Below are 22694 nucleotides of genomic sequence, written 5' to 3' on the forward strand. Positions count from 1 at the left end.
GGTGCCAAGCACCAGGGGCCTCACCTCAGACGTTACCCTGGTCGTCTGGGGAGCCTGGAGGCAGAAAGGCTTTGGCGGGGCCGCTGTGAGCGTCCCAGGGAGAGGAGGGTGGCCGGGCAGGGGCGGGACGGGGAGGCGCAGAGGCCCGGGGGCCCAGCCGGAGGGGCTCCGTGACGCATCCTCGGGGGGCCCGTCCGGTGCCCACAAGGAAACTGGGGTGACATCGGCCCCTAGAAGCCCGCCGTCCTGCAAATGCGTTTGGAGCCCTCCAGAGGGGGCCGTGTCGGAGGCAGGCCCACCTCGTGCGGCGAAGAGAACCGAGCCCCCCGAAGCCGAGAGTCCAGCAAGGAGGGCGGCTTCCTCACAGACCCGACGATGTCGAGGGGGCCACCCTGGGAGGGGAGCAGCACCACCTGGGGGCGGGCAGGCGGGCCCTGGGGCTCAGGCAGGTCCGTGCACGTGGCCTCAGCCAGCCAGGGTGACCGATCGGAGCCCGGGCACCCGACGCCCAGTCCTGTGGCCCTCCCGAGAGCCGGGCTGCCCAGGCCCAGGATCCCGCATCCCCTTGCTCACAGCTGGAGCCACGCTGTGCCCGGGGCACAGGCTGGGGACGCCGTCCTGGGCCCCCACCCCTGCGCCCCGCCTGGGCTCCCCATTCCCATCCGCATCGCCCCGCAGCAGCCTGCTGGCACCCAGCACGGGCTGGCCTCGGACGCTCAGAGCCTACAAGAGATCCCTTCTCGGCTAATTGCCACTTTCAACTCCAGATGATGACCTGCTGACAAGTGCAATGGGAGCGTGTCCTGGTGGGCGGTGGGGGGTGGGGCGCAGGAGTGAATGGGGGAGGCAGACGAGAGACCCCAGGAGGGAAGGCCCAGCAGGTGTTGGGGAGAAAGGCTCAGAGGTTGGGAACGCCAGAGCGGTGACAAGAGAGACTTCAGAGTGAGACATCGTGAGGTCGTGTCCCCGGGGGAAGGGTCAGGGTCCTCCTCCTCGAATCTTCCGCCCCACAAATTTGAGTCAAGAAACCACGAGTCGACGACGACACACACCACAGATGTGGGCAGCTTTGGGAATTTTTTTTTTCTTTTCTCCTTTTTTAAAAGATCAATATTCATTCTTCTTCATTTGCCCTCATAACGAAAATAGATTTTTAAATGCCTCAAATATACAAATATCACCGATGCATACACATTCCAGAGAAGCTGAGGTACGCGCTGCTACAAGGTGGGGAGCCGGAGGTGGGGTGGCCTCCCGGCTGCAGAGCGGGGCCTGGCAGGTCGCTGGCCGCTAGCCTGATGCCACGGGGATCCCAGGGACAGAGCCGAGGGTGCCGGGATGAGGTACAGAGAGGGACCATGGGGGACAAGCTTCCTGGGCCCTCCCCGGGGGGGCTCCCTCCCCAGCAGGTCCACGGGAAAGGCCTCTCCAGCCGCGGAGAAGTGGGGTGCACGTCATCCTGGGGACCCGACATCTGGACGTTTCAATGGCGTCGAAGGGCCCTACTGACCACCAGTCACTAGGAGGAAAGTGCACAGCCACGTCCCTTCCCAGAGATGCCTACTCCGGAGTGGCTGGTCGCAGGAGGCAGGTTTGCACCACAGACCCTGGCCGTGTCCCTTCTTATTTGGCCTTCTGGCTTGGATCTAAGGCCAGGAAAACTCAGTTTAAAAAAAAAAATCTGTCCATCTGTATATAAAATACATATTATTAGCCAGAGGTGGACAGTGCAGGACCAGGAGACCCCCCTCCCCACCCAGAGGCCATCTGGGCAGAAGGCGGCCTCGGTCCAGCACTTCCTGCAGGGGCTGGTCCCCTGGGAAGTTGCTCCTCTCGATGACCAGGCCCACCCCCACCCCCCGTCCGCGCTGAGAACACGGAGCCGGCAGGGCTTGGGCTAGAAGGAGACTCAGGAGGGGTCTGTGGGGCCTTCGGGAGTGGCTCCAGCCTCCCGGCCCGGGGGACAGCAGCAGGCCGCCTGCCCACCCAGCCACCCTGTGTTGCTGAGTCTCCAGTGAGGTCAGAAGAGGCAGGAGCCCCGCAGGCTTCGGGCCTGGCGCAGGTCGGCGGACAGGGAGCGGCTCATCTGCTTGGTGGTGGAGCGGATGTTCTCCGCAGCCTGGACGGCTTGGTTCAGGGCCTTGTTGAGCTCCTCTAGGTCCTCCAGGTTCAGCTGGATGGAGTGCCGGGGCGCCCTGGGCAGGCGGGGCGGGGCTGGGGGGGGCCACTCGGCGGGGGCCGGCTGGGCCGAGGAAGCTGAGGTAGGTCCCGGGGGCGCGTAGTACCTGAGGAGAGAGGCAGCTGCGTTGGTTGACCGCGGACAACAGGTTTGGCGTCAGCCCTGTTCCAAGCCCCACCTGGGCCACTGGCCCCGAGTCTCAGTGTCTTCACCTCGAAAATGGGAATAGTAAATAGCTGCTTCGAGGGATGTGTTGGAAGGACGGAGGATGGTAAAACGGGAGTGCCTGGCCCAGAGCAGGTGCTCAGAGATGGTCAGCTCCATCTACCTGTTCCCTTAATAAAGATTTATCGATCCTAGAGTACGGGCCAGCCCGTGTGCCAGGCCCTGGGGTTAGTTGGTGACCTGCTGCCTTCCCGGGGCCTCTCATCCGAGAGCCGGATCTCAGGGAGACCACGATCACCCCGGGGCTCTGTAGCAAACCCCTTCCATCAGAGAGGTAACAGATGGTCCATTTGCCAAGCGGGGAGCGGTGGAGAAACGTGATGAAAATTAGGGTTCTGGAGGAGTGGGAGGGTCTGCTTTCACTCCTCTGGGGCAGCAGGTGGCAAGGTGTCCTTCCCGGCCTGGCCCGGCCCTACAGGAACGTGGGGTGTCATTTAAAGTGCTGGAGAAAACGGCATGCGAGCCAGGAGCTGAAGCACGGATTTCTCCAAGGAGTGCCTACGGTTCGTGGCCAGAGCCACCAAACCCGCAACGGGCGGGAAGAGGGTTGTGGCCTCCGTGTTGTGGGACGGAGTGAGTGGCTGAGGGAAGGAGATAAAGGGTTTTGCCAAAATGAACCAGGGATAAGTTGACGAGGACTCGGCCAGAAGCCCGTCATTGGCATCTTGCTTGGCAAACTTAAACTCTGGTCTTACCCCTGATGCTCCGCTTCTTCCAACCCACACTGTTGTATGGGGGGGTGGGGAAGGGGGGTTCTATCTCCAAAGAAGAGACACAAATGGATGACAAGCACCTGTAAAGATGCTCAACAACATCAGCCACTGGGGGAATGCAAATCAAACCGCAGGAGAGGCCACGTCCAGCCCCTGTCCCCTGCCGCCCCCTGCCGCCACGGGGTGGCTGCAGTCAAAAGGACGGATGTTGGCGAGGAGCTGGAGAAACGAGAAGGCCCAGGCACTGCCGGCGGGAACCCACAGAGGCGCAGCCACTTTGGAAAATGGTCCAGCGGCTCCTCAACCACCTAGACGCAGCGCGTGGCCCAGAGCGGACGGGGCCCCCTGGGGACCGCGTGCTGCGCTCTGAGCAGCTTGTCTGTTGGGTGGGTACCGTCCTGCGTCTTGCACGCATTGGCACGCGGGGTGCAGCGGGGCCAAGTGACGCAGGCGGCCTGCCCCGAATCCTAGCCAGCTGCGGGACGCTGGCCCCGGGGCTTGACCCTTCAAGGACTCTGTTCCCCCGCCTCAGAGCCACCGAGGGCCACCTCCCAGGATGCATAGACCCAATAGGAAAATTCAGGTAAGAAGCTCTGTGCGCCGCCCGGCCACTCTCAGCGCGTCTGTAAACGTCAGCTCAGAGTCAGAGGCTGGAAGAGGCGCCGTGGACTCACCCTCCCCGGACGCCAGTACCTGTCTCTGGACCCAATGAATAGGCTTCTTGGCTCCAGCTCCCTCCTTCGGGGACACTCTGCTCTAACTGCTGGGTTTCCACACAGCCCTCCCTGGCAGTAATTTGTTGCTCACCTGGCCTCAAGGTCGTCCAAAGTCCCCCTCAGGCAGAAGCAACAATGCCCCCCCGCCGGGTCTCTACCCAAACAGAAGCAGAAAATCTTTCTAGCTACAAAGCCTTTGGTCCCGGGGCTAGAAGGCAGGTGGCCAGCAGGTGTCAGCACAGGCCCACAAGCTTTCCGCCCGTCACCGACAGGCTCAGTCCTGCAGGTGACCGCGGGAGAAACAGGGCATCACGCCCGCCCTCCAGCAGCATCCCCGGGACTACGGTTCCTGGCCAACTTCTGTGTATTGAGGACTTTCCGTGCATTAGCTCACTTGGTCCTTACCACAACCCGTTTCACAGGGGAAACAACTGAGGCACTGAGGACCAAAGTGGCCCCTGTCCGCAGTCCTGTGGCTCCCCCACGGGCCAGGTCTGTCGGGCACTATAGCTCAGGCCCTTTCCCCTTCCCTGGGGCCAGGTGTGGGGACACAACCCGGTTAGGTCTGCCACAGGTCTGAGCCTGGAGGGATACGGAACAGCCTCAGCAGCAGAGAGACCCAGGCCTAACTGTGGGCACTTGGGGCTTTATCCCGGGGCCACCGAATTCCAGGCAAAAGCTTTCCCGCCCAGTGAGGCCCAAGCATGCAGGCCTCTCCTAGCTCCCAGGAGCTCCCAGACTCAGCCGAGGGCAGCGAGAAACCACTGTGCGCCACAGTCCTTACAGGGGCCGGGGGCCGCGTGGCCCCGGGCGCCCCTGCTCCCACCAAGTGCCAGGCCCCATAGCGACACTGGCCTCTTGCTGCCCACAGACACAGGCTTCTGACAAAGAAGACTCCCGACTGACTCATCTTCCACTGAGGGAAACTGAGGCACACTACTCGCCGGTGATAGTTGGCGCCAGCAGACAGGGTGCTGTGTTTCCCCTGCTGCACGAGCTTGTCCTGTGGAAGCCACCTTGACTCCTTTTTCTTCTTCCCAATGACAGTACTGCGCCGCGGTGGCGCTCTTTGCAGGGATGACAGCGCTGCCCTTTCGTTGGGCAACGAGCCCCTGCGGGCACCGCACTACACAATTCCCCACACATCTGTGCGTCTGGCCACGCACCTCGTTTGACCCTCGCACAACCGTATGTGGTCGAGACTGTCACCCCATTTGACAGATGGGGAAACAGATTCAGAGAGGGAGTAGCTCGACCGAGGCCCCAGCAAGCAGGGAGTGGGAGACGGGATCCCACTGCAGCTCCGATTCTAAAGCCCAACGAACCACTTCTGCCTCAAGCGCCGCGCCTCTTCTCTCCTGGCAGGTGTTCTAGCCAAATCCCCGTAAAACGCGGAGTGCTCATCCTGCCCTATGCCTGACCGGTACGCTCCCCAGAGCTCAAGGGCCTCAAAAACAAGGAAAAGTCTGAGAAACGGTCGCAGCCAAGAGAGGCCCCCAAGGGCCCGTGACAGTGAACTAAGGGGCATCGGTGTGGCATCCTGGATGGGATCGCAGAACAGAAAAAGCAGCGTAGGTAGAGACTGAAGAAACCCGAACACACGGTGGGAGTTAGTAGGGATAACGTATTCCCATCGGCCCACTAAGTGTGCAAATGTGCCACATGCTAGTGAGATGGGAGGAATGAGGGCATCGGGGGTGGGGGGGCGTGCAGGGGCGGTGTCTGTGCTCCCTGCCCCACTTCCCTATACATCTAAACCTGTGCTAAACAGTCAAGCCTATTGGAAAACACTGAGTGTGCAAGTACTTGCTTGCTGGGAAGACCCACAGGGAAGGGGAAGAGTCCCCTGCACGTCCCCTGGGAGCTCCTAGAGGGCAGGGCCCTCTGCCGGGCTGCTTCACGGCTGCCCCTCCACCCCCCACCCCCGGCCAGGGCCAAGCGCACTCCGTGGTAGGCAGGGAGCACTCGGTGTTCTGCACACTGTACCCGCAGGGGAAACGCGGGAGGCCGTGGCGCCCGGGGTCTCAGCTGCCCGGCTCGGGTCTGATCGGGAATCATGAAGCGGGTCAGGTAGGCGAGGAAGGTGGGAGAGGAAGGTTCTTACACAGTGGCTGACGGATAAGGCATGATGGGAACCGAGGAGATGTAGGCGAAGGCGGGAGGGGCTGGCGCTGCGGGCGCTGCAGCCAGATACCACAGTCCGGGGGGCGGCCGGGCCGGGGACCCCGTGCGCTTGCTCGGCTGGCTGGGGCTGCTGGCTCTGCGTGCGTTTCTCCTTGCGGCAGCCCTTTCTGGCCCTGTGAGGGAGGGACAGCAGAGGGGACAGGCTGACGGCTTGGCAGGATGTAGCAGAGAACAGGGCTGGCCACCCCGGGGAGCGTGTCGCTTTGGGAAGCACGTCCTGCGCCCGCCCGGTTTGCTCAGTCCCAGACTGGGAGAGCCGCCACCCCAGCTGAGCACCTCCACCCCGGGGCCCCGAGCCCCCATCAAGGACAGCTGGCGGTCTGTCTGGGAGGAGACAGTGGGCATCTGTCCCTACCACTGGGGGCTGAGTCTGGGCCATCCGTCTCTGGGGAGGACCCGCCTCGACCACACAGGGGACATCGCACGGTGTCAGTGGGAGACGGTCCCCGTGGGTCCCTGGTGACGGTACCACCTAGGAGAGGAGGGAGAGAGATGTCATGTCTGGGTCACTGGGCCTGGAGCCCCCAGCCGACCTCCGTCAGCACCGAGCTTCCCTCCGGCCACGGAGAGTCAGCATACGGCGAGCCTTCGTGCCGTGTTGTATCAAAGCCAGCGAGCCACTGGGCTGGCTACTATCGTCGCTCCCCCATTTGACAGCCCGGAAAACCGAGGCGCCCAGAGGTTGAATGATTTGCCGAAAGGTCTGAGTGGGGAATGGGCAGTGCGCTCGCTGTCTGAGCCCAAGCCCGGGCGCCCAAGCCCAGCGCTTCACCCTGAGACGGGCCCCTTCTCCCGAGGGACTGGCCCACAGCGGCCCCTCAGGCCCCAGCGGTCCGTGGAGGCCAAAGGGGACAGGCGGAGAGCGGGCAACCTCCCCCTCCTCGCACACCCCTCCCCAGGGCTGGCCCGCGTCCCCTCCAGGCCTCAGCTCAGCTGGAAGGCCTCCCACCCGCCTGGCGGGGTTCCCGCTCCCTGCCCGCCCTGTGCTCTCCTAGCCCGGCTCAGATCGCTTGTCACCGTCTGCTTAGCTGAGGGTTCCTTGGGGCCAAGGCCCGGGGCCCAGTAGGGGACGGTGCTCGATGCCTGAGTGAATGAATGAACAGAGAGGCCCGCTGGCACTTGAGCAAAGGCAAAGCAGTGTAATGGCGAAGAGCCAGCGCCCCGGCGTCACAGCTTGGGTGCAACCCCGGGCTGTGCCACGAGGAGGCTGAGTGCCCTTGGGCAAGTTACTTAAGCTCTCTGAGCCTCAGTTTCCTCACCCGTGAAATAGGCACCATAATCAAACGGACAAAACCTATTTCACAGGGTCGTGAGGATTAACGTTCATAAAACCTTTAGCATCATGCCCTGGTACAGCAGGGGCTTGATAAATGGCAGCTGACCCCTTCTCCGGGCGCCGCCCCTCACCTGAGTCCTGAGTCCTGGGGGGCCGGCAGTGGGGACAGGAGATCGTGCCACCGCCTCTTGGGGCAGACGTGGGGGTCAGAACACGGTACTCCTGGCCTGGGGAGGAAAGCAGACAGCTCCGGGTGCTCGGGGCTGGGAAGGTCGGGGAGGCGTCTCCTCTCCCCAACGTGTGGAGGCGGTGGGCGAACCCAAGCTCCGTTAGGCCGGGAGGCAGGCCAGGAAGCCCGGCTAAGCAACGGCTAACAGGGCCGCTACGCCCCCGGGCCCCCCCTCGCCGGGGGGGGGGTAGATTGGAACGGCTTGGCCTTGGGGTCAGCCCTGTCTTCTCCCTGTTGTCCCAGCGGCTGTGAAACGGGGGCAGTCCCAGGACGGGTTTGGGGGCCACATCCACGAGGCGCGCAGCCCGGCGCCCGGCAGATGGAAAGTGCTAGAGGTCTAGAGGTTTTTAGGAAGTTGGACAGATGCTTGGGTTTTGACCGCGCCCTGTCACCTGCTGCCTCGTCTATCCCTCCGTCTCAAATACCTTCGGAATGGGGTCCGATCACTTCTCTCCTCTTCCCCGGGGCCTGCAGGGCTCCCGAGTCCTATTGGGTGTGTGTGTGTCGCCTTGGGGCCCGCCGTTCCCGCCTCTAACCCCTCAGCTGTCAGGGCAGACAGGCCTCTCTCACCTCTGGCCACGTGGATCTGGGGTTAACGCCCCTCCTTCCCAGCGTGCTAGGGGTGACAGTCACACCTATAATCGACTCTCTAGGACTTACACACTTGCTATAATTGCTTATTTGCTATCGTCTGCTACGCAGACTCACGAGAGTTGGCGCCGTGTCCACGCTGGTTTGAATGTTACGCGCTCTGAAGTCCTACTGTGTGTCGCGTGAAGTCTTACTAGGCGCTGGGAGCCTAGTTCCTGACACACAGGGCGCCCTGGGGAATGCGACCTGAAGGAAGGCCAGGGCTAAGGGATCTGGTGTCCACCCTGCAAACGGCAGGTGCTTCATGGCCCTCCGTATGACTGGCCAGCTAACGGGGCTCCCCCGGAACCACACGTGGGCCCCGGCGGCAGGGGACGCATCAGAAACTGTTGGCGGGATCAAGGCGCCCCTCCCCGGTGCTCCCTGCGTCACAGAAGTCACGGAAGATGACGATATTTCAATGGCACCCGGGGAGGTGGGGAAGGCTTCCGTGATGGGAGTCCTCCCTGGGGGCCGGGCCACCCCACCCGCCCACCGTCGTGCAGCCCACCTGTGTACTGGCCCCGGAAGGTGACCCTGTCGGGCCGCCTGGCGCCCGACCCTGCTCCTTTCACTCCGTCCCGAGCTGCCTCTGCACTGTCCGTGGACGCCCGGCTCTTCTCAGGGAACAGCTGCGGGGGGGTTGGCTCAGATTCAGAACCTGGGGTGGAAAAAGAGGGGCATTAGAGGATGGGGACGGGGGTGTCGCACAGGTCAGGGAGTGAGCAAATCCCACGCTCAGGCTCTGAGGCACAGCTTGGGCTTTCATCCAGGTGTGTCCCTTAGTAACAGCAGCCGACGCACACGGACTCCTGACCTGTGCCGAGCTGCCCCTGCCGCGCGTGCACCCCCACGGCCGTCCCAGGGGGCAGATGCTATTATCGCTGTGCGGTCAGCTGGCCCTCTCAGGGCACAGAGCGGGGCAAGGACCTGGCCGAGGTCACCCCATCAGGAAGGAGGGAGGCGGGCTGGAGCCCCCTTCCCCTTCTCCATCAGGCAATCCCCCTGCACTTTGGGGCGTCCATCCACGTCCTTGTCTGCAGGACGTGGGTCACATGACCCACCTCGCACCGACCGCCGGAGACGGAGGCCCTACAAAGCCTTTAGAGAAATCCCTGCACGTAGCAGGTGCGTGACTTACAGTGGCTATCGCTGGAAGCGCGTTTATATTAAGAGCACTACGACGGGCTAAACAAGACACACAGAACCGTCTCCGGGTTCCTCCTAAGGCTATTTCTGGGGTCCCTGACCACTGAGCTCAGGCCCAGACTGTGGCTCCAGAAGTCAGGCCAGGCGGGCGGCCACTTACTCACGGACAGTTGGGGCATCTCCCGAGGCGCTGAGGAAGACCTGGCTCGCCGCCTTCCCGCGGGGTCAGCTTGCTGCGCACCCCCGGGCTCACCAGACAATCTCTCTGTGGATTTACTAGCAAAAAGGAGAGAGAGAGAGAGAGATGATGATGTCAGTGGGTGAGGTTTTACGCAGACTTTCAAGATGATCAGCCGGGAAGCCAACCTCCGGGGAAAGCATGAGCGTCGAACTCAAAGACTCATGAGTCAGGCTCTCTGCCCCTCAGTTTCCTCATCTGTTAGGGGAAAAGAGCAGCAAATACCTCGGAGGGTTCCGGGAAGGATGAAGGAGACAATGTCCACAGAAACCTGAACCTAGCGCCCTCCCTTAGAAACACTTAGAAACCAAGACTGAGCTGGTTTGAGAAGTCATCACAGACGTATGGCCAAGGAGCAGACGTCCCCAAATGTTTGCGCTTCACTTGGGTGGTGAGTTCAGATTACGCGTTGGCTATTTCATGCATCAAATATTGCACAGTAAAAAAAAAAAAATGTGAGAGTAGGAGAGGGGTGTGAGTTCACACGTCTGGAGAGACCCAGAGGCGGCCAAGTTTTCCTCTGCAGCTGGCACCAGGGCCCAAGGGCAAGTGTTTTGGGGTCACCCACCTGCCATAGTGGGAGCCCCAGGCAGCTGGGGGGTCCAGTGGCCGGGCGCGGGGCCGGGCGGGGCGGTCGAAGGCGGCCGCTGGGGACGTCGGGCTGCCCTGGGGCGGCTGGTGCAGGCTGTCTTCCAGCCTCAGACGGAGCCGAGACACCTCCTCTTGCAGCTCTCGGATGGCCTGGCTGGGGACGGGGGGCGAGGGCAGAAGCGGAGAGCAGATAAACCACGGGCTGAGCTGCAGCCCCCGCCGGCACCCCAACCCTGTCCCTCTCCTGCGGCCACCGCGTCCCATCTGCCCTCAACCGATCCTGGAACTTCCTCGTGCGTCCACCCGTCCTGCGGGGACCCGTGCACAGCCCTTCCCAAACCCCAGTGGCGCACCGGCAGGATCGAGGGGTGGATGCACAATAAAGGGCCCCTCGACACTCCGAGCTGTGCCCTGCCGGGGCGCCCCCTCTTCCTTTCCGCTGTCTGCAGAAATGCTAAGGACCAGCCCAGGCCGCCTCCTTCCCACCCTCAGGCAGCTCCTCCCTGAACATCCCCCGCACTGCTCATGCCCGCCCGCCCGCCGGTCTGTCCGTCCATCCGTCTGTCTGCAGACGGCAGAAGATGCCTTCTCTCTGTCTCCCCGCCAGGCAGTGGGCGGGCCTCCCCCCACCCCTGAGACCCTTAGACCACAGATGCTCAGAAATGGTCCTGCACGGGACTCCAGGCCCCAAGCGGCAGCAGACGAATGGCTTATGGGAGCGGGGCTAAGGGGACGCCGCGGCGCTTCCCGTCACCCCCGGAGGCAGGCAGGCTGGACATGCACAGCGCTCTCGGCGGCTGCCCGGACCCCCAGGGGGGAACCCCCAAACACGGCCCAGCCTCTCACTGGCAAGGCATCTCAAGGAGCCGCTGGCTTCTATGGAGCAAGGACGGTTTGCACGTCTGTCCAGCCAGCACCCGGATCCCTGGGGTCTCGATGGACGCAGGTGTCACGGACGCCCCTCCTGCCCGACATCCCCATGCACGAACCCCACATGCGGAGCGCCGGAGTCGGGGCTCAGCCTGGCCCAGCCTGGTGCACCTTCTCCATCTACTCCTGGGGCCGGCTTCGGGGCGGGGCTCCCCTCGGGGTCCCCTCTCGCTTGGTGGCCCCGGACTCGTGGCTGAGCGTCTCCTGGCGCCACCTCCAGCTCCCAGGGGGTGCCAGGGACGGGGACTCTCTAGCTCTGGCCCGTGCACTGTGTGTCCAGGGCCGCCAGTCCCCAGGGAGACGTTTGTTGGCGTTTCCAAGGCAAACGGCAGGGTGCCTGCGGGAGAGCCAGAGCTCCCACGGCCAGTTAACTCCTGCGTGCAGGCCTGGAGGCCGCACCGCCTTCCTGTCCCAGGCGAGGGACCCAGAACACTCACTTTCTGGGTGTTTCTATCAGGATCTCAGTCTTCCTGACTTAATTCTTTGGTGCCGGGAGCCAGCTGGCACCTCAAGTTCGTCTTCCCTGCAAACCTTTTCCCCCCTGAGGTCCCCAGCTCTGTGTCAGCAGCATCCACTGGTTGGCCAGCCAGAGGTCTGAGTCACTCAAGACCCTCCTCCCTCCCTGGACGCCCCCGGAAGTTAACCAACTCCAAGTCCTATGGGCCCAATGCCTCAACGGCTCTTCTCAAATGCACCCTCCTCCGTCCGTCTGCCTGGCCCTGCATGTCCGTCCTGGGGGAAGGGCCTTGGTGGCCGTCTCCCCGCCTTGCCTCCATCTCACCCTGCTGGGGACCAGGGAAATCCTAAAATGTGAACCCAACCTTGCCACTCCCTTTTAAAATCCCCCTCACCCTCCTCAGCAGCATCTATGCATTCGCGAATATTCAGTGACCTCATTTCTCTGGGCTGAGCCACCATCCAAATCTCTCACCATGGTGTTCACCGCCAGTGTTCGAGGCCCTGGGAGACCTACCCCAGGTCCCCCTGCCTACCTCCCTGCTGCTCAGCACTCGCCGCTGCACTCACACTCGGGGACCCAGCTAAAACGAATGGTTGGCTCTGCAGAGGTGATGGGTGCTCTCCCACCCACCCATAGGCCTTTGCACATGCTGTTTGCCCTGCCCAGGAACACTCCTCTGTCTCTCTTCCTTCTGTTCTCAGCTGAGATGCCACTTCCTCCAGGAAGCCCTCCCTGAAGCCTCTGAGGGGGCCAGATGTCCCTTGTGGGCGTTCCCACGGTCCTTGGAGCCTCTGCACTTACACCGGGGAGGGTGACCAGGGGTTTCTTTGTTCATCCTACAAGATGGTGAGCCTCCTAGGCCAAGGACTGGCTCCCCCACTGCTGTATTCCCAGGGCCTAGTGTATCATTGACACGTAAGCCTGGAATTCCTCCGCCGGTGCCACAGGACACCGCAGGAGTGCACGTACTAAACTCAGGCCTGCGAGCCGAATGCCAGCCCTGCGCCTGCCTTTGCACATAGGTGACACGCCAGCCCCAGGAGGGCACAGGCCCAGGGCCTCGGAGGGAGTCCTGCGGAGCAGTCTTTCCCGTGTACCTGGGACGGACACCCGGTCCAGCAGAGGCATGTGATCGATTATTGGCCAAAAGCAACTCAAAGGAGAGCTAAGAGGGCTGGCCAACCTATTCTCCCATTGCTGTTCACTCACACAAGGAGCAACTTTCGTAGTAGAACAATTGTGCTTGGATTAAAAAGAAGAGAACTGAAGACCAGGCCCTCCTCGGTTCATGCAGGAACAGCACCACCCACTGAAACACAGGCCTGGCAAGTGGAGACCCGCCTTGGAGGAGAAATACAGGGAGCGAGGTCTCAGCACCAGGAAGGTGAACCTCTAGGTCACTTCCCACCAGCCAAGAAGTGTCCTCTACAGTGTGTCCACATCAGTGCGGTCCCACAGAGTGGCCCTGTGCTGGCCGGCAGGACAGCTGGGTCCGTCGGGCCCCCCCGCCGCACAGCCACCCCCAGATGTGATTGCTGAGCACCCCACCCCCCAGCCTCCCTCGGGCATCCTGTGCCATCCCTGTGCTGATCTGACTTACTCTCGCCCTGTCCTGGTGAGGAGGAAGGTGTGGGTGCTCTCTGCTGCTCCATGGGGCAGAGGGGCGGCGGCAGGGTCCAGGGCGGGCGGGGGGCTGATTGTCGTGCTGCAGGGGAGACGCTTGGAAATCCGCTTCCGCCCCTCGAACTCTGAGCCGGGGACCTCTACGGGAGGCAGAAGGAGACCAAGGTGAGTTTACCCAGAGAGGACCCTCGAAGCACGAATTTCTGTGGGCAGAAAGGTATGGACAAAGAGTGCCAGCTGAGGTCATAATGGAAGTTTCCAGTGAGGTCACTGCCCACTGACCTCAGAAAGAACCAGGAGATGTGGTTTCTGCTGGGAGCTTGGGGTGCAAAGCTGGGCCTGCAGAGCTGTTTCTACCTAGACGTCCCCCCATCTGTCCACCACTTCAGCACCGGATGTGAGTCTTTGGGAACATTCCCCAGTACAGAGCTCATCGCTCCTTCCCGTGGACCAGCCCAGACCCTGCCAGGCATCACCAGGCTGTTCGGGGACCGGCTCCACGGCCCCCACCTCCCGCTAAAATACAGTCACACCTGCCTGCATGCTGCTGGGGAGAGCGTGCAACTTGGGGGATCCTGGTTAAACTCTGCACCACGGTTTTTGCAAGATGTTATCAGTGGGGGAAACCCGGTGAAGGGCACATGGGATCTCCCCGGATTATCCCTCACAACTACACGGGAATCCGTGATTGCTCGAACATTTAATTAAAGTTTAATTTTAAAAGTTTTCCATGATGAGCCTTGAAAGGGGCACAGCGAATCTGCGGTGCAGAAGTCAGAGCAGTGGTCACCTCTGGGAGGGGCTGGGGTTCTGGTCAGGCGGAGTGTGCTGGTCTGTGTTCATTTTGTGAAAATTCATCAATTTATGTTCTTTCCTGTGTGTGTGTGTGTGTGTGTGTGTGTGTGTGTGTGTGTGATTTCACTAGAAAGCATACATGCATTTTTTCTTAAAAGGTAAAAAATTAAAAAAAAACTAAAACCTAAAAAAAAAAGGTAAAAACTGAAATCACAGGCTTCATAGACACCGACGTGTTTGTGGCACAATGTTTAGTGCAAAAAGGAGGTCATGAACACTCACATTTCTGTTTGATCCCATTTCTGTTTCAAGTGTATCTAAATAAACACGCACACATTGGCACGAAGACAGCCCGCAGGCTCGACACCAAAAGGCAGCAGTGATGGTTTTCAGCATATTTTTTTTCCTCTTTGCCCTGTAGTTTCAAATTTTCCTGCTATGAACCTGTAGGGTATTAGCGTACCCTAAAGGGTAATGCAAGTGTTTTTTGTTGTTGTTGTTGTTGGTTTGATTTTCCAATCCGGGCCATCCGGGCCGCTCCCAGGTTCTGGCCAACCTGGATGCATCCACTCACCCATCTCGGCCACCAGCGCCCGTTCCAGGCGGAAGCTGGGTGCCCTCTGCTGCAGAGGGCTGTCCCGGCCCGAGGGGCGCCTCTGGGCTCGGCTCCTGGGTGTGCTGGGCTCCGTGGCTCTTCTGGGGACTGGAGGACCCCTGGTCTGGGGCGGGGAGGCTGCGTCCTGGGGGTGGGAGGCTGCGTCCTGAGGCTCAGATGAAGTGAAAGGCTGGGCCAGTGTTCCTGCAGTGCTGAGGGGCCGTGGAGGGAGAGACGTGTCGAGATCACACAGACAGGCCCTGGCCTCTGAACCCCTCCACCTGCTAAGCCAATGAGCTCCTGACCCTTGGGACCGGGCACCCCCGGCAGTACAGTGTTTCTGAGGCTGCACCCACATTATACATGCATTTCTGGGTAAAGTGCAGAGCTGTACACCTGCCTGCCCACAGGTTATAAAGCTCAAGCTCCTTTTTAGAAAATATACAGAATTTCTAACCCTTCCTTTCCATGCAGCCCTGGGGTTCCAGGCAGGCCTCCCGGGGCGGGGGGGCTGCACCAGCTTTGGAGGCTGTCACTCTACATGGTGGCCTGTCTGTCACTCCATCCTTCACCTGAGTCCCCGCCTCAGTCCTTGCCTTGGGGTTCCAGCCTCGTCTCTTCCCAGGTAGTCACCCCGATTGCCCTTTATCCTCGTCTACTGCTCACCCCGCGCCGCCCTCCTGTAGATCTTCCTTCACCATCCACTCATTCACTCAACAATACTTATTCCCTGGTCTGCCGCGGATTGTCTGAGTGACGCTGGGCAAGTCACTTTCCTGTCTCTGCACCTTGGTTCCCCTCTATTGATAAGATGGGGGTAAGGAACCATGGTTGGGGGATGAGGTGAGGGCTCTGAGAATGCCCAGACCATCGACCCCTGCTCTGGGGCTCACGGCACCTTGATTCCCAGGCTACCCACCCCTCCATGTGTGATGCTGATGGGGAATGGGGTGGCGGGGGCCCAGGGTACCTGATGTGGGAGAGCCGGTGCTCTGGTGTTTGGGTGAGGGGCGACACTCTGCTGGTTTCTGAGCCCACAAAGCCGCTGTCTGTCTCGGGGGACGCCATCCAGGGCTCCTGAGAGAGGCAGTGTCCCTTTAAGTCTGAGGAATGTGCCTGCGTCCTGGCCTGGGCCTCACATTCCAGAGGCTCACAGGCAGGCGGGGAGGCTGGCCCAGCTCCCAGCAGCCAGGCCCTGGGGTGTGAGGGTCCTCAGGCCAACAGCAGGGACTCCATGCCCCAGAGGACCCTGAGCAAGTCCTGCCTCCCCGAGGCCCTCGAGGCCCTGGGAGGGACACTGTAGCAGGTTTCCCGAGCTGAGGAAGAGGGGAAGGATAAGAAGAAAGCCGGCCCATCACTGGGGATGCGATTCACACCTCCACAGGTCTTCCAGCCTGGGCCTGGAAAGCCACGGTCCTGTCTGACTGTAGACATGCCCGTGCCCAATTCATCAAACGTGCATACCCCCTCAACACTGGGTCTAAGGGAAGATACAAACAGGTGGCACAGGTGCCTGCCCTCAAGGAGTTCACAGTCTAATGCAGATTTCTTACTATGGGGTCATCAGGACCACAGGTGTATGTGTGTGTGCATGTGTGTGTACACAGGCATGTAGAAGCACAGTTCTATGGGAGGATCACAGCATAAGTGACATTTCCATAGTGATCTGTGGCTCCCCAACAGTTTAAAAACTGCTGCTCAAATGTCACAAACAGACCATGGAGTCAAATGGAGTCAAGGACTGTCCCTCACCGCCCCCCCCCCCCCATCTGCACTAATCAGACTCAGTGAAATACAGACAATGGGCCACAAGCTCTTGGAGGACAAGCAAGAGCTCCTGGCAGGGCAACAGGGGTAGGGGGAGCCCCAGCAAAGAGGCAGCACTGGGCATAAGTCCTGAATGTTGGGCAGAACTATAACTGACTGGGATTGGGAGCAGCAGGCCTTCTGGAAGGGTGTAAGCAAAGGCCCTGGGGCAGAAGTCTCCGGGAGATCCATGCCCCATGCAGATGCTTACCTCTAGGTGAGGCCCCCCAGCCTGGTGCAGAGACTTCTGCGGAGGGTGCTCAGAGATGCCACTTCCCTCCAAGCTGGTCAGACTGCTCTGGTGGGATGCTGCAGTCCTGGTGGCCCGGGGGCGGGGCGGCCGGGTAGGGCCTGGAGGAGTTGCCTCGGCTTTGTCCAGGCCCTGGAGGTAGCCATCTCTGGCCGCGGATGCATGGAAGCCTGCTGGCTTTACAGACCCCAACTGCTCCACCGTCTCCCTGGGCGGGGGGGGGGGGGGGGGGGGGGGCACACCAACTCTGAGCCCGGGTGCAGCCCTGTCCTGGGAGCCAAGCAGCTCCGGACACAAGCTGTGGAGCCAGACGCCCCTGCCCACCCATCCTGGTTTTGTCATCTTCTAGCTGCGTGGCCTTGGGTCAAGCACCACCTCGTTCTGAACCTCACATAAAAAGGGGATGGCCAACAAAACCCACCCGACACACCACCGCGGAAACAGTGTGGGAAATGAATGCGCTACGGTGCCATTTCTCAGGCTTCAGGAACTTGGGTACCCCCTTCCCGACTTCAGCCACTTTTATAAACTTCCAACTACTCAAAGGCTTAGGGCCTCATTAGAAATGGAAGATCAGTCTATTTCGTGTGACAAAGAGAAATGAACTCCGGAAATGGACGGAAGAAACATGAAAATGGTATTATTCTCTTCTAGACAGATCTGGTTGGCGGCCAGAGGCCCTGGGCCCGAGGCCTGCTCCCTTGTTCTGTGTCTTTCTTTCTCTTTTTCTTTTTAAAGGAAGATCAAGAGAGGCACTAAGGACATACGAGCACTGAAGCTTCCTCCTTGATGAGCTTGGAGGGCCTGAGACTGCAACGGAGCGTAATACCATCCAACCCTGCCTCTGCCCCGCGCCACCCGAAATCACTGCAAGCGCTGTCCCGGGTGGGCACGTCCCTTTGGAGAGCCGTCTAGCTCACGACGACGGTTACCACCCCTGGGGTTTCGGGGTTGGTGCGTGGACGAGTCGGGGAGGCTCCCTGACGTACTTGGGGGGGGCCCTGTGACTTCTTTCAGCCAGGGCTGGGAGCTGCCTTATGGGGATCCTGGAGGCCTCGGCTTTTCCCGGAGCTGGAGCTGGCCCATCCACTTCCAGGATACGGCCTTGGCCGTCTTCCTCCTCCTCCACCTCATCCCCCTCCTCCTCCTCCATCCTCATGGCTTCTGGGAGAGACTTCACGCTGAGATACCTACAGAGCACAGAGAGGAACATGACTTCGGTCCAGGGAGCCAGCCAAGATCCAGTCCCTGGCTCTCGGGGCCGGACTCCCCCCGCCGGGGCCTCGGTCCTGGTACTCACCGCTCCAGGAGGCCATGGAAATCCTGCTCCACCTGCAGCTCCTTGTGCCTGAGTGGGGCCGGGAGGCCCAGGGGCCTGTCCTCCACCTCACTGCTGGTGGCGCTAAGCTCCACGTTCCCGTGCGACACACAGAGGCCTAAGCTGGCAGCGTCAGGCTGGGACCAGAAAGGCGGAGGGACAGAGATGTAGCAGATAACCTAACACTACTGTTTTAGGGACCTGCCTTATACAGGCTCATGCTGGATGCCGACAGTAGGTTAGACTCACCAACCCTCTCACCCTTTCACGTGTGTGCAGAACGCAGGGGCTGGACTGTGCGATCTTTACTACCGAGGGCCGTTAACTGAACATCTACTACCCGCCAGGCTCTGTCCAGACAGCACTGCATGATGCGCCCAGCAGCGACGGCTATTGCAACCCATTTTACAGACAGGAACCCGAGGCTCAAATGATTTGCCTGAACTTACAGCAGAGGCGAGGGGCAGGGCTGAGATCTGAACCCAGATCTCCCACAGAAGCGCCTCTCCTGCCCCGCTCCATTCCGATATGGACACCCAGCCTCCAAAACAACCATCCCTGGGGGAGCGCGGGACCCCTCGGGATGACGTGCTTGGGTTTTCGCCCATTAGTGCATGCAGCGCCCCTGGGGGACCTTCCCCAGTGGGGGAGCCTGCGCACAGCCCCCCATCTGCCCACCTCACCCACCACGCCGGCCCTTCCTCCGGCTCCGTCCCCGACAGACACATCTGTGCAGTAGGGCAGCCAGACAGGGACACTCTACTACTGTCACTGGCGTGACTGCTGGACGCTCACTCTGCTCGACAACGCCATGAAGTTCACCATCTTGCAGGGTGACGAGGGCCGGAGAGACTTCTAAAAGTCCCTTCTGCACATGGCCCTTATCTAGAGAGCCCTGATCTCTGAACAGTCCCCAGGGACGCTGGAGGCCATCCCTTTCCCCCGTCCTTCCTCTCACCAGCACCGCAAGGCCAGGCGAACGTGCCTTCTACACCTCGCTCAGGTCCACACACAGCCTCCATCTCCCTGCTCCCCACCCCACCTCCCCGCACACCCTCTTCTCACACCCCCTACTGGAGAAACCCAGCAGAGTTTAAGGCCAAACCCTTGCCCTGCTTCGCAGGCCCCTAACACCATGGGGCCCCTGCCTGCCTCTCCGGCCGCAGCTCCCAGAGAGCAGCCCCCTCGCTTTCCATACTGGAGCCACAGGGTCTTTGCACAGGCTGTTTCCCCTGCTGCGCCGTGTGCCACGCGTGCTGGCATTTGGTACATAATTCACAGCAAGTATGTAGTGAGGAGGTCAATCAATGAAGAAGAGAAGGAACGGTCAGGATGGCTGGGAGGAAGGTACCTGAGGGCGGCGGGGCTGGCCGGCGGGCGTGCGGCCTGGGCCTGAGAGAGAGGGCAGGTCGGCCGGCTGGTGCGGGGACGTGGTGGCCGGGGGGCTGTCCGGTGCCGAGTCCGACCCGGCTCGCTCAGGCTCTGGCTGCTTCTGCTCCATGCGGTCCTTCAGCTCTTCCAGGCGAATTCCCAGCTGGAATATCTCCTCCTCTAGCTCCCTGGAATGGGGAGACATCAGCGCCCGGAGCCTGTGACAGCAGCCCCAGGGGGGGCAGGGCGGGGAAGCCGTGCTTCAGGGCAGAAACCCCAGAGGATGCCCCCAAGGGGGCCACCTAATGCCCTGATTTGGATTACGTGGGGGACTCGAAACAACAAGGTGAAAAGGGAACTGTACTGGGCACCAGGAGCCCTCTACCTGAGTACCCCACCGCCCCCCCGCCAACCCGTGCACCTGCAGGCTGTGGGGGGGACTTGGCTAATCCCTCCCCACTCTGGCCTGTCAGGTCTCATCTCCAAGGTCACATCTCATTGCAGTGAGTCTAAAAGGACACAAATCTCAGCCTCCAGTGTCCCCCCGACCTGGCTATGCTGCTAAGTGGGGTAGGGTATCTCCCTTTCCCGTAGTGTATGAATCATGAGGATGAAGTGCACCCCTCTCCATGGCCAAGGGAACCAGCGGCCTCCCTCCCCAGCACGTACCTGCCAGGATCGAATTTTCCAGACATCCCCTGGGAGCCGGGAGGCGGCTGGGCCAGCTGCTGCTCCCTGCAGGCCTTCAGGTACTCCTCCTCCAGGGCTGCGTGGGCAGCCTTCAGGCGCTGGAAGCCCTGAAACCAGACCAGGCCAGAAGGACTGAGTGCCCAGGCCCGCTGGGCTCTTTCCCTGCAGATCCAGGGAAGCAGATAGCTAGCTCATGGTGGTGGGTGGGGGCTAGGGGTGGCCGGCAGAGACCCATCTTCTGGGCTCCCAGGTCCCTGGAAGGCTGGAGTCCAGACCCTAAAACCTGCCCGCCCCGGTCTAGCTGTCTGCCATCAGATTGGCAAGGCAGAGGCACGGCGTGGAGCCTTGGTCCCAGCTCCAGAGAGCACCAGTCTCTCCTGGACAGAGCTACAAGTACTCTGATGTTTCATGGTGGTCATAGTGGCAAATGTGCCATCACTCTGTCCCCATAAGGACCTAGCTCTTGAGAGACAAGGGATCCTCAGGCTTAGTTTCAAAACTGTGGATCTGGGAACATGAGTCAGTCTGTTCCCAAATCCTTCGAGACTGTCACGACAGGTGATCTTACCACCACCATACTGGTAACAGCAGGCTATGGCTACCGAGGGAGCCCTGAGGCTCTGTGCTAAAGCGCTTTGCATCATTCATTTAATTTCCAACACAATCCTAGTGAGAGGGGTGACTTATCATCTTCATTTGAAGAGGAGGAACTGAGGCACAGAGAGGTCAAGTTGGTGAAGGTCACACAGTGAGCGAGCAAGTTGTAATCGGGGTTTGAACCCGGGGGCTCTAGCTTCAGGGCTCGTGGGCCAAACGATGATGCTGGGCCTCCAGAGCAAAGGTGGTGATAGCTCACGGACGGCTAAAACTGTGGGAGGTCGGATCATCATCCCTGGCTTATTATCGTCCCCATCCCACTCCTTCTATGAAGACAGCAGACAGTGCAAGGGCAACCTCAAGTCTCGTTCCCGGGGAAGCGTGCTCTTCCAGCAGCTCTCCGCCTCCCCGGGTATGGGGGGAGTTAAGATGAGGGGAGGAAAAAGAATGGTTTTGATTTTCAAGGTCCTTGCTCATCTGCTCACTGAGATACTGTGACACATAGGGCACATTTTGCAGTTGGAAAACAGATGATGTCTCCGTGGTAACAGAGTCATTAGTAACATAGTAATGACGTGGTAAAAATGCAGTATTTATTACAAACCAGGGGTGTTGCATTTGCCCCTCTCTGCCCCGCCTCAGCACCTCCCCCCACCCTCCTCTGTGCCCCCAGTGGGGTCTGAAAGAGACCTGGGAGGGAGCAGCCGGTCCCCGAGCCCCCGTTTCTTGTCAGATCCTCCGATGCCGTCCACAGCCCTGCTAACGGCCCCTTCACAGACCCCCTCACTCCCAGCTTTGAGAGCTCCCCCTGCTTCTTCCCAGGATCCCGGCTGATACAGCAGAAATCTAGATTTTACATATGACGATAGTTCACCCAGAAATACCGAAGTCCAAAAGGAAATAAGCCAGTAGGGGTTGGATTAGGGCTCTCCTCCCCCTTTCCCCTTGGCTTTCAAATATTGGGCAATTACTTTTATAATAAGGAGCAGTAAGAAAAAAAAGAGAGAGAGAGAGAGAGAGAGTCTTCCTCTGGTTGCTGAGAAGCAGGATACCCCGCAGCAAGCGGTGCAAGGCAGCGATGACCCCCCTGGACTTGGGAATCAGATGGACCTGGGTCTGGGCTCTGCTGCCTACAAGCTAAGCGGCCTGCCAGTTGCCAGTGGGGTCGCCCCATTCCATTCCAGTTACATGGGGGCGATGACTGTAACTGCCTTACCGGCTTTCTATGAGAAAATGAAATCAGGGGCATCAAAGGCTTGCACGGCGCCTGGCACGCCAGCACCACTGCCGGAGAAGTGGCAATACCGTGATACAACGACCGTGATCACGACAAGCCGCGCCAGGGCTGTTTGCTCTGAACGGAGACAGTGTGTCTGGGATTCTCTGGCCTGTCTCGTGGCAGACGAGGCCTCAGAGACTCGGCTGGGGGAGCTGGGCGGTTGCCTTGCCTGGCAGCTCCAAGGGCATCTCCCAAAGGGGGCAGTACCTTGAGTTGGTCCTGGGGCGTGAGCCGTCCTGCCTGCAGCAGTCCTGCGAAGGACTCCACCTGGACATTGGGAGGGGAAGGAAACACACTCCGTGAATCCAGACCCCGGAAGAGGAGTCCCGCAGGCCCCCACCCCCACCCCACCACACATACACACACACACACACACACACACACACACACACACTTAGTCACATTCACACTCTGGCACGGGGAGCTGGGTCCCGCCTCCGGATGCGGGTTGCCTGCCAAGCGCGGAAAGGCGGATGCCAGAAGTTGACTCCACCACTGGCCTCGGCCACAGTAGCCTTTGAAAAACATCCAAGCGGAGCCTCCCAGAATTTATCAATAGCAAAGCACACTCACTCGTGTGCGTGGAGACCTATGAGACAGGGCTGTTCGCTGCAGCATCAGTGGGGCGCAGTGGGAGACCATCTAAAAGCCTGTCTGTGGAATAGTATGCAGCCATCAAGAAGAGGAAGGGGTAGGTGCAGGTGCTTTCTTATAAGTTAAGACCCACTTCTCAGTGTCAAATCAAGGTACAGCCCAGGCTCTATGCTATGCTACCATCTGTGTAAAATATAGCGAGAATTAAAAAGGACAAATATAAACACGTTGGCTTGTAGATTATAAACGACCCCTA

The 22694-nt window shown here is 60.4% G+C and overlaps 1 protein-coding gene across 3 annotated transcripts in view; it reads right to left on the minus strand.

Moving 5' to 3' along the window:
• Positions 1-1060: 1060 nt before the first annotated feature.
• Positions 1061-22694, minus strand: part of AKNA (AT-hook transcription factor) — a 50729-nt gene continuing 29095 nt past the window's right edge. For all 3 annotated transcript variants that reach the window (XM_077913052.1, XM_077913050.1, XM_077913051.1), the window contains 16 exons: positions 22052-22111; positions 19948-20075; positions 19259-19466; positions 17890-18044; positions 17579-17779; positions 16551-16797; positions 15504-15610; positions 14513-14745; positions 13121-13283; positions 10108-10284; positions 9462-9577; positions 8664-8813; positions 7425-7520; positions 6373-6489; positions 5938-6130; positions 1061-2285 (listed from right to left, as the gene is read on the minus strand). In XM_077913052.1, coding sequence (XP_077769178.1) covers positions 2021-2285; positions 5938-6130; positions 6373-6489; positions 7425-7520; positions 8664-8813; positions 9462-9577; positions 10108-10284; positions 13121-13283; positions 14513-14745; positions 15504-15610; positions 16551-16797; positions 17579-17779; positions 17890-18044; positions 19259-19466; positions 19948-20075; positions 22052-22111 — 2616 coding nt within the window. In that variant the 3' untranslated portion in view covers positions 1061-2020. The remainder of the gene's footprint in view (positions 2286-5937; positions 6131-6372; positions 6490-7424; positions 7521-8663; positions 8814-9461; positions 9578-10107; positions 10285-13120; positions 13284-14512; positions 14746-15503; positions 15611-16550; positions 16798-17578; positions 17780-17889; positions 18045-19258; positions 19467-19947; positions 20076-22051; positions 22112-22694) is intronic.

Source organism: Canis aureus, chromosome 10 (genome assembly GCF_053574225.1).
Source record: "Canis aureus isolate CA01 chromosome 10, VMU_Caureus_v.1.0, whole genome shotgun sequence".
In the NCBI taxonomy this organism is placed as follows: Eukaryota; Metazoa; Chordata; class Mammalia; order Carnivora; family Canidae; genus Canis; species Canis aureus.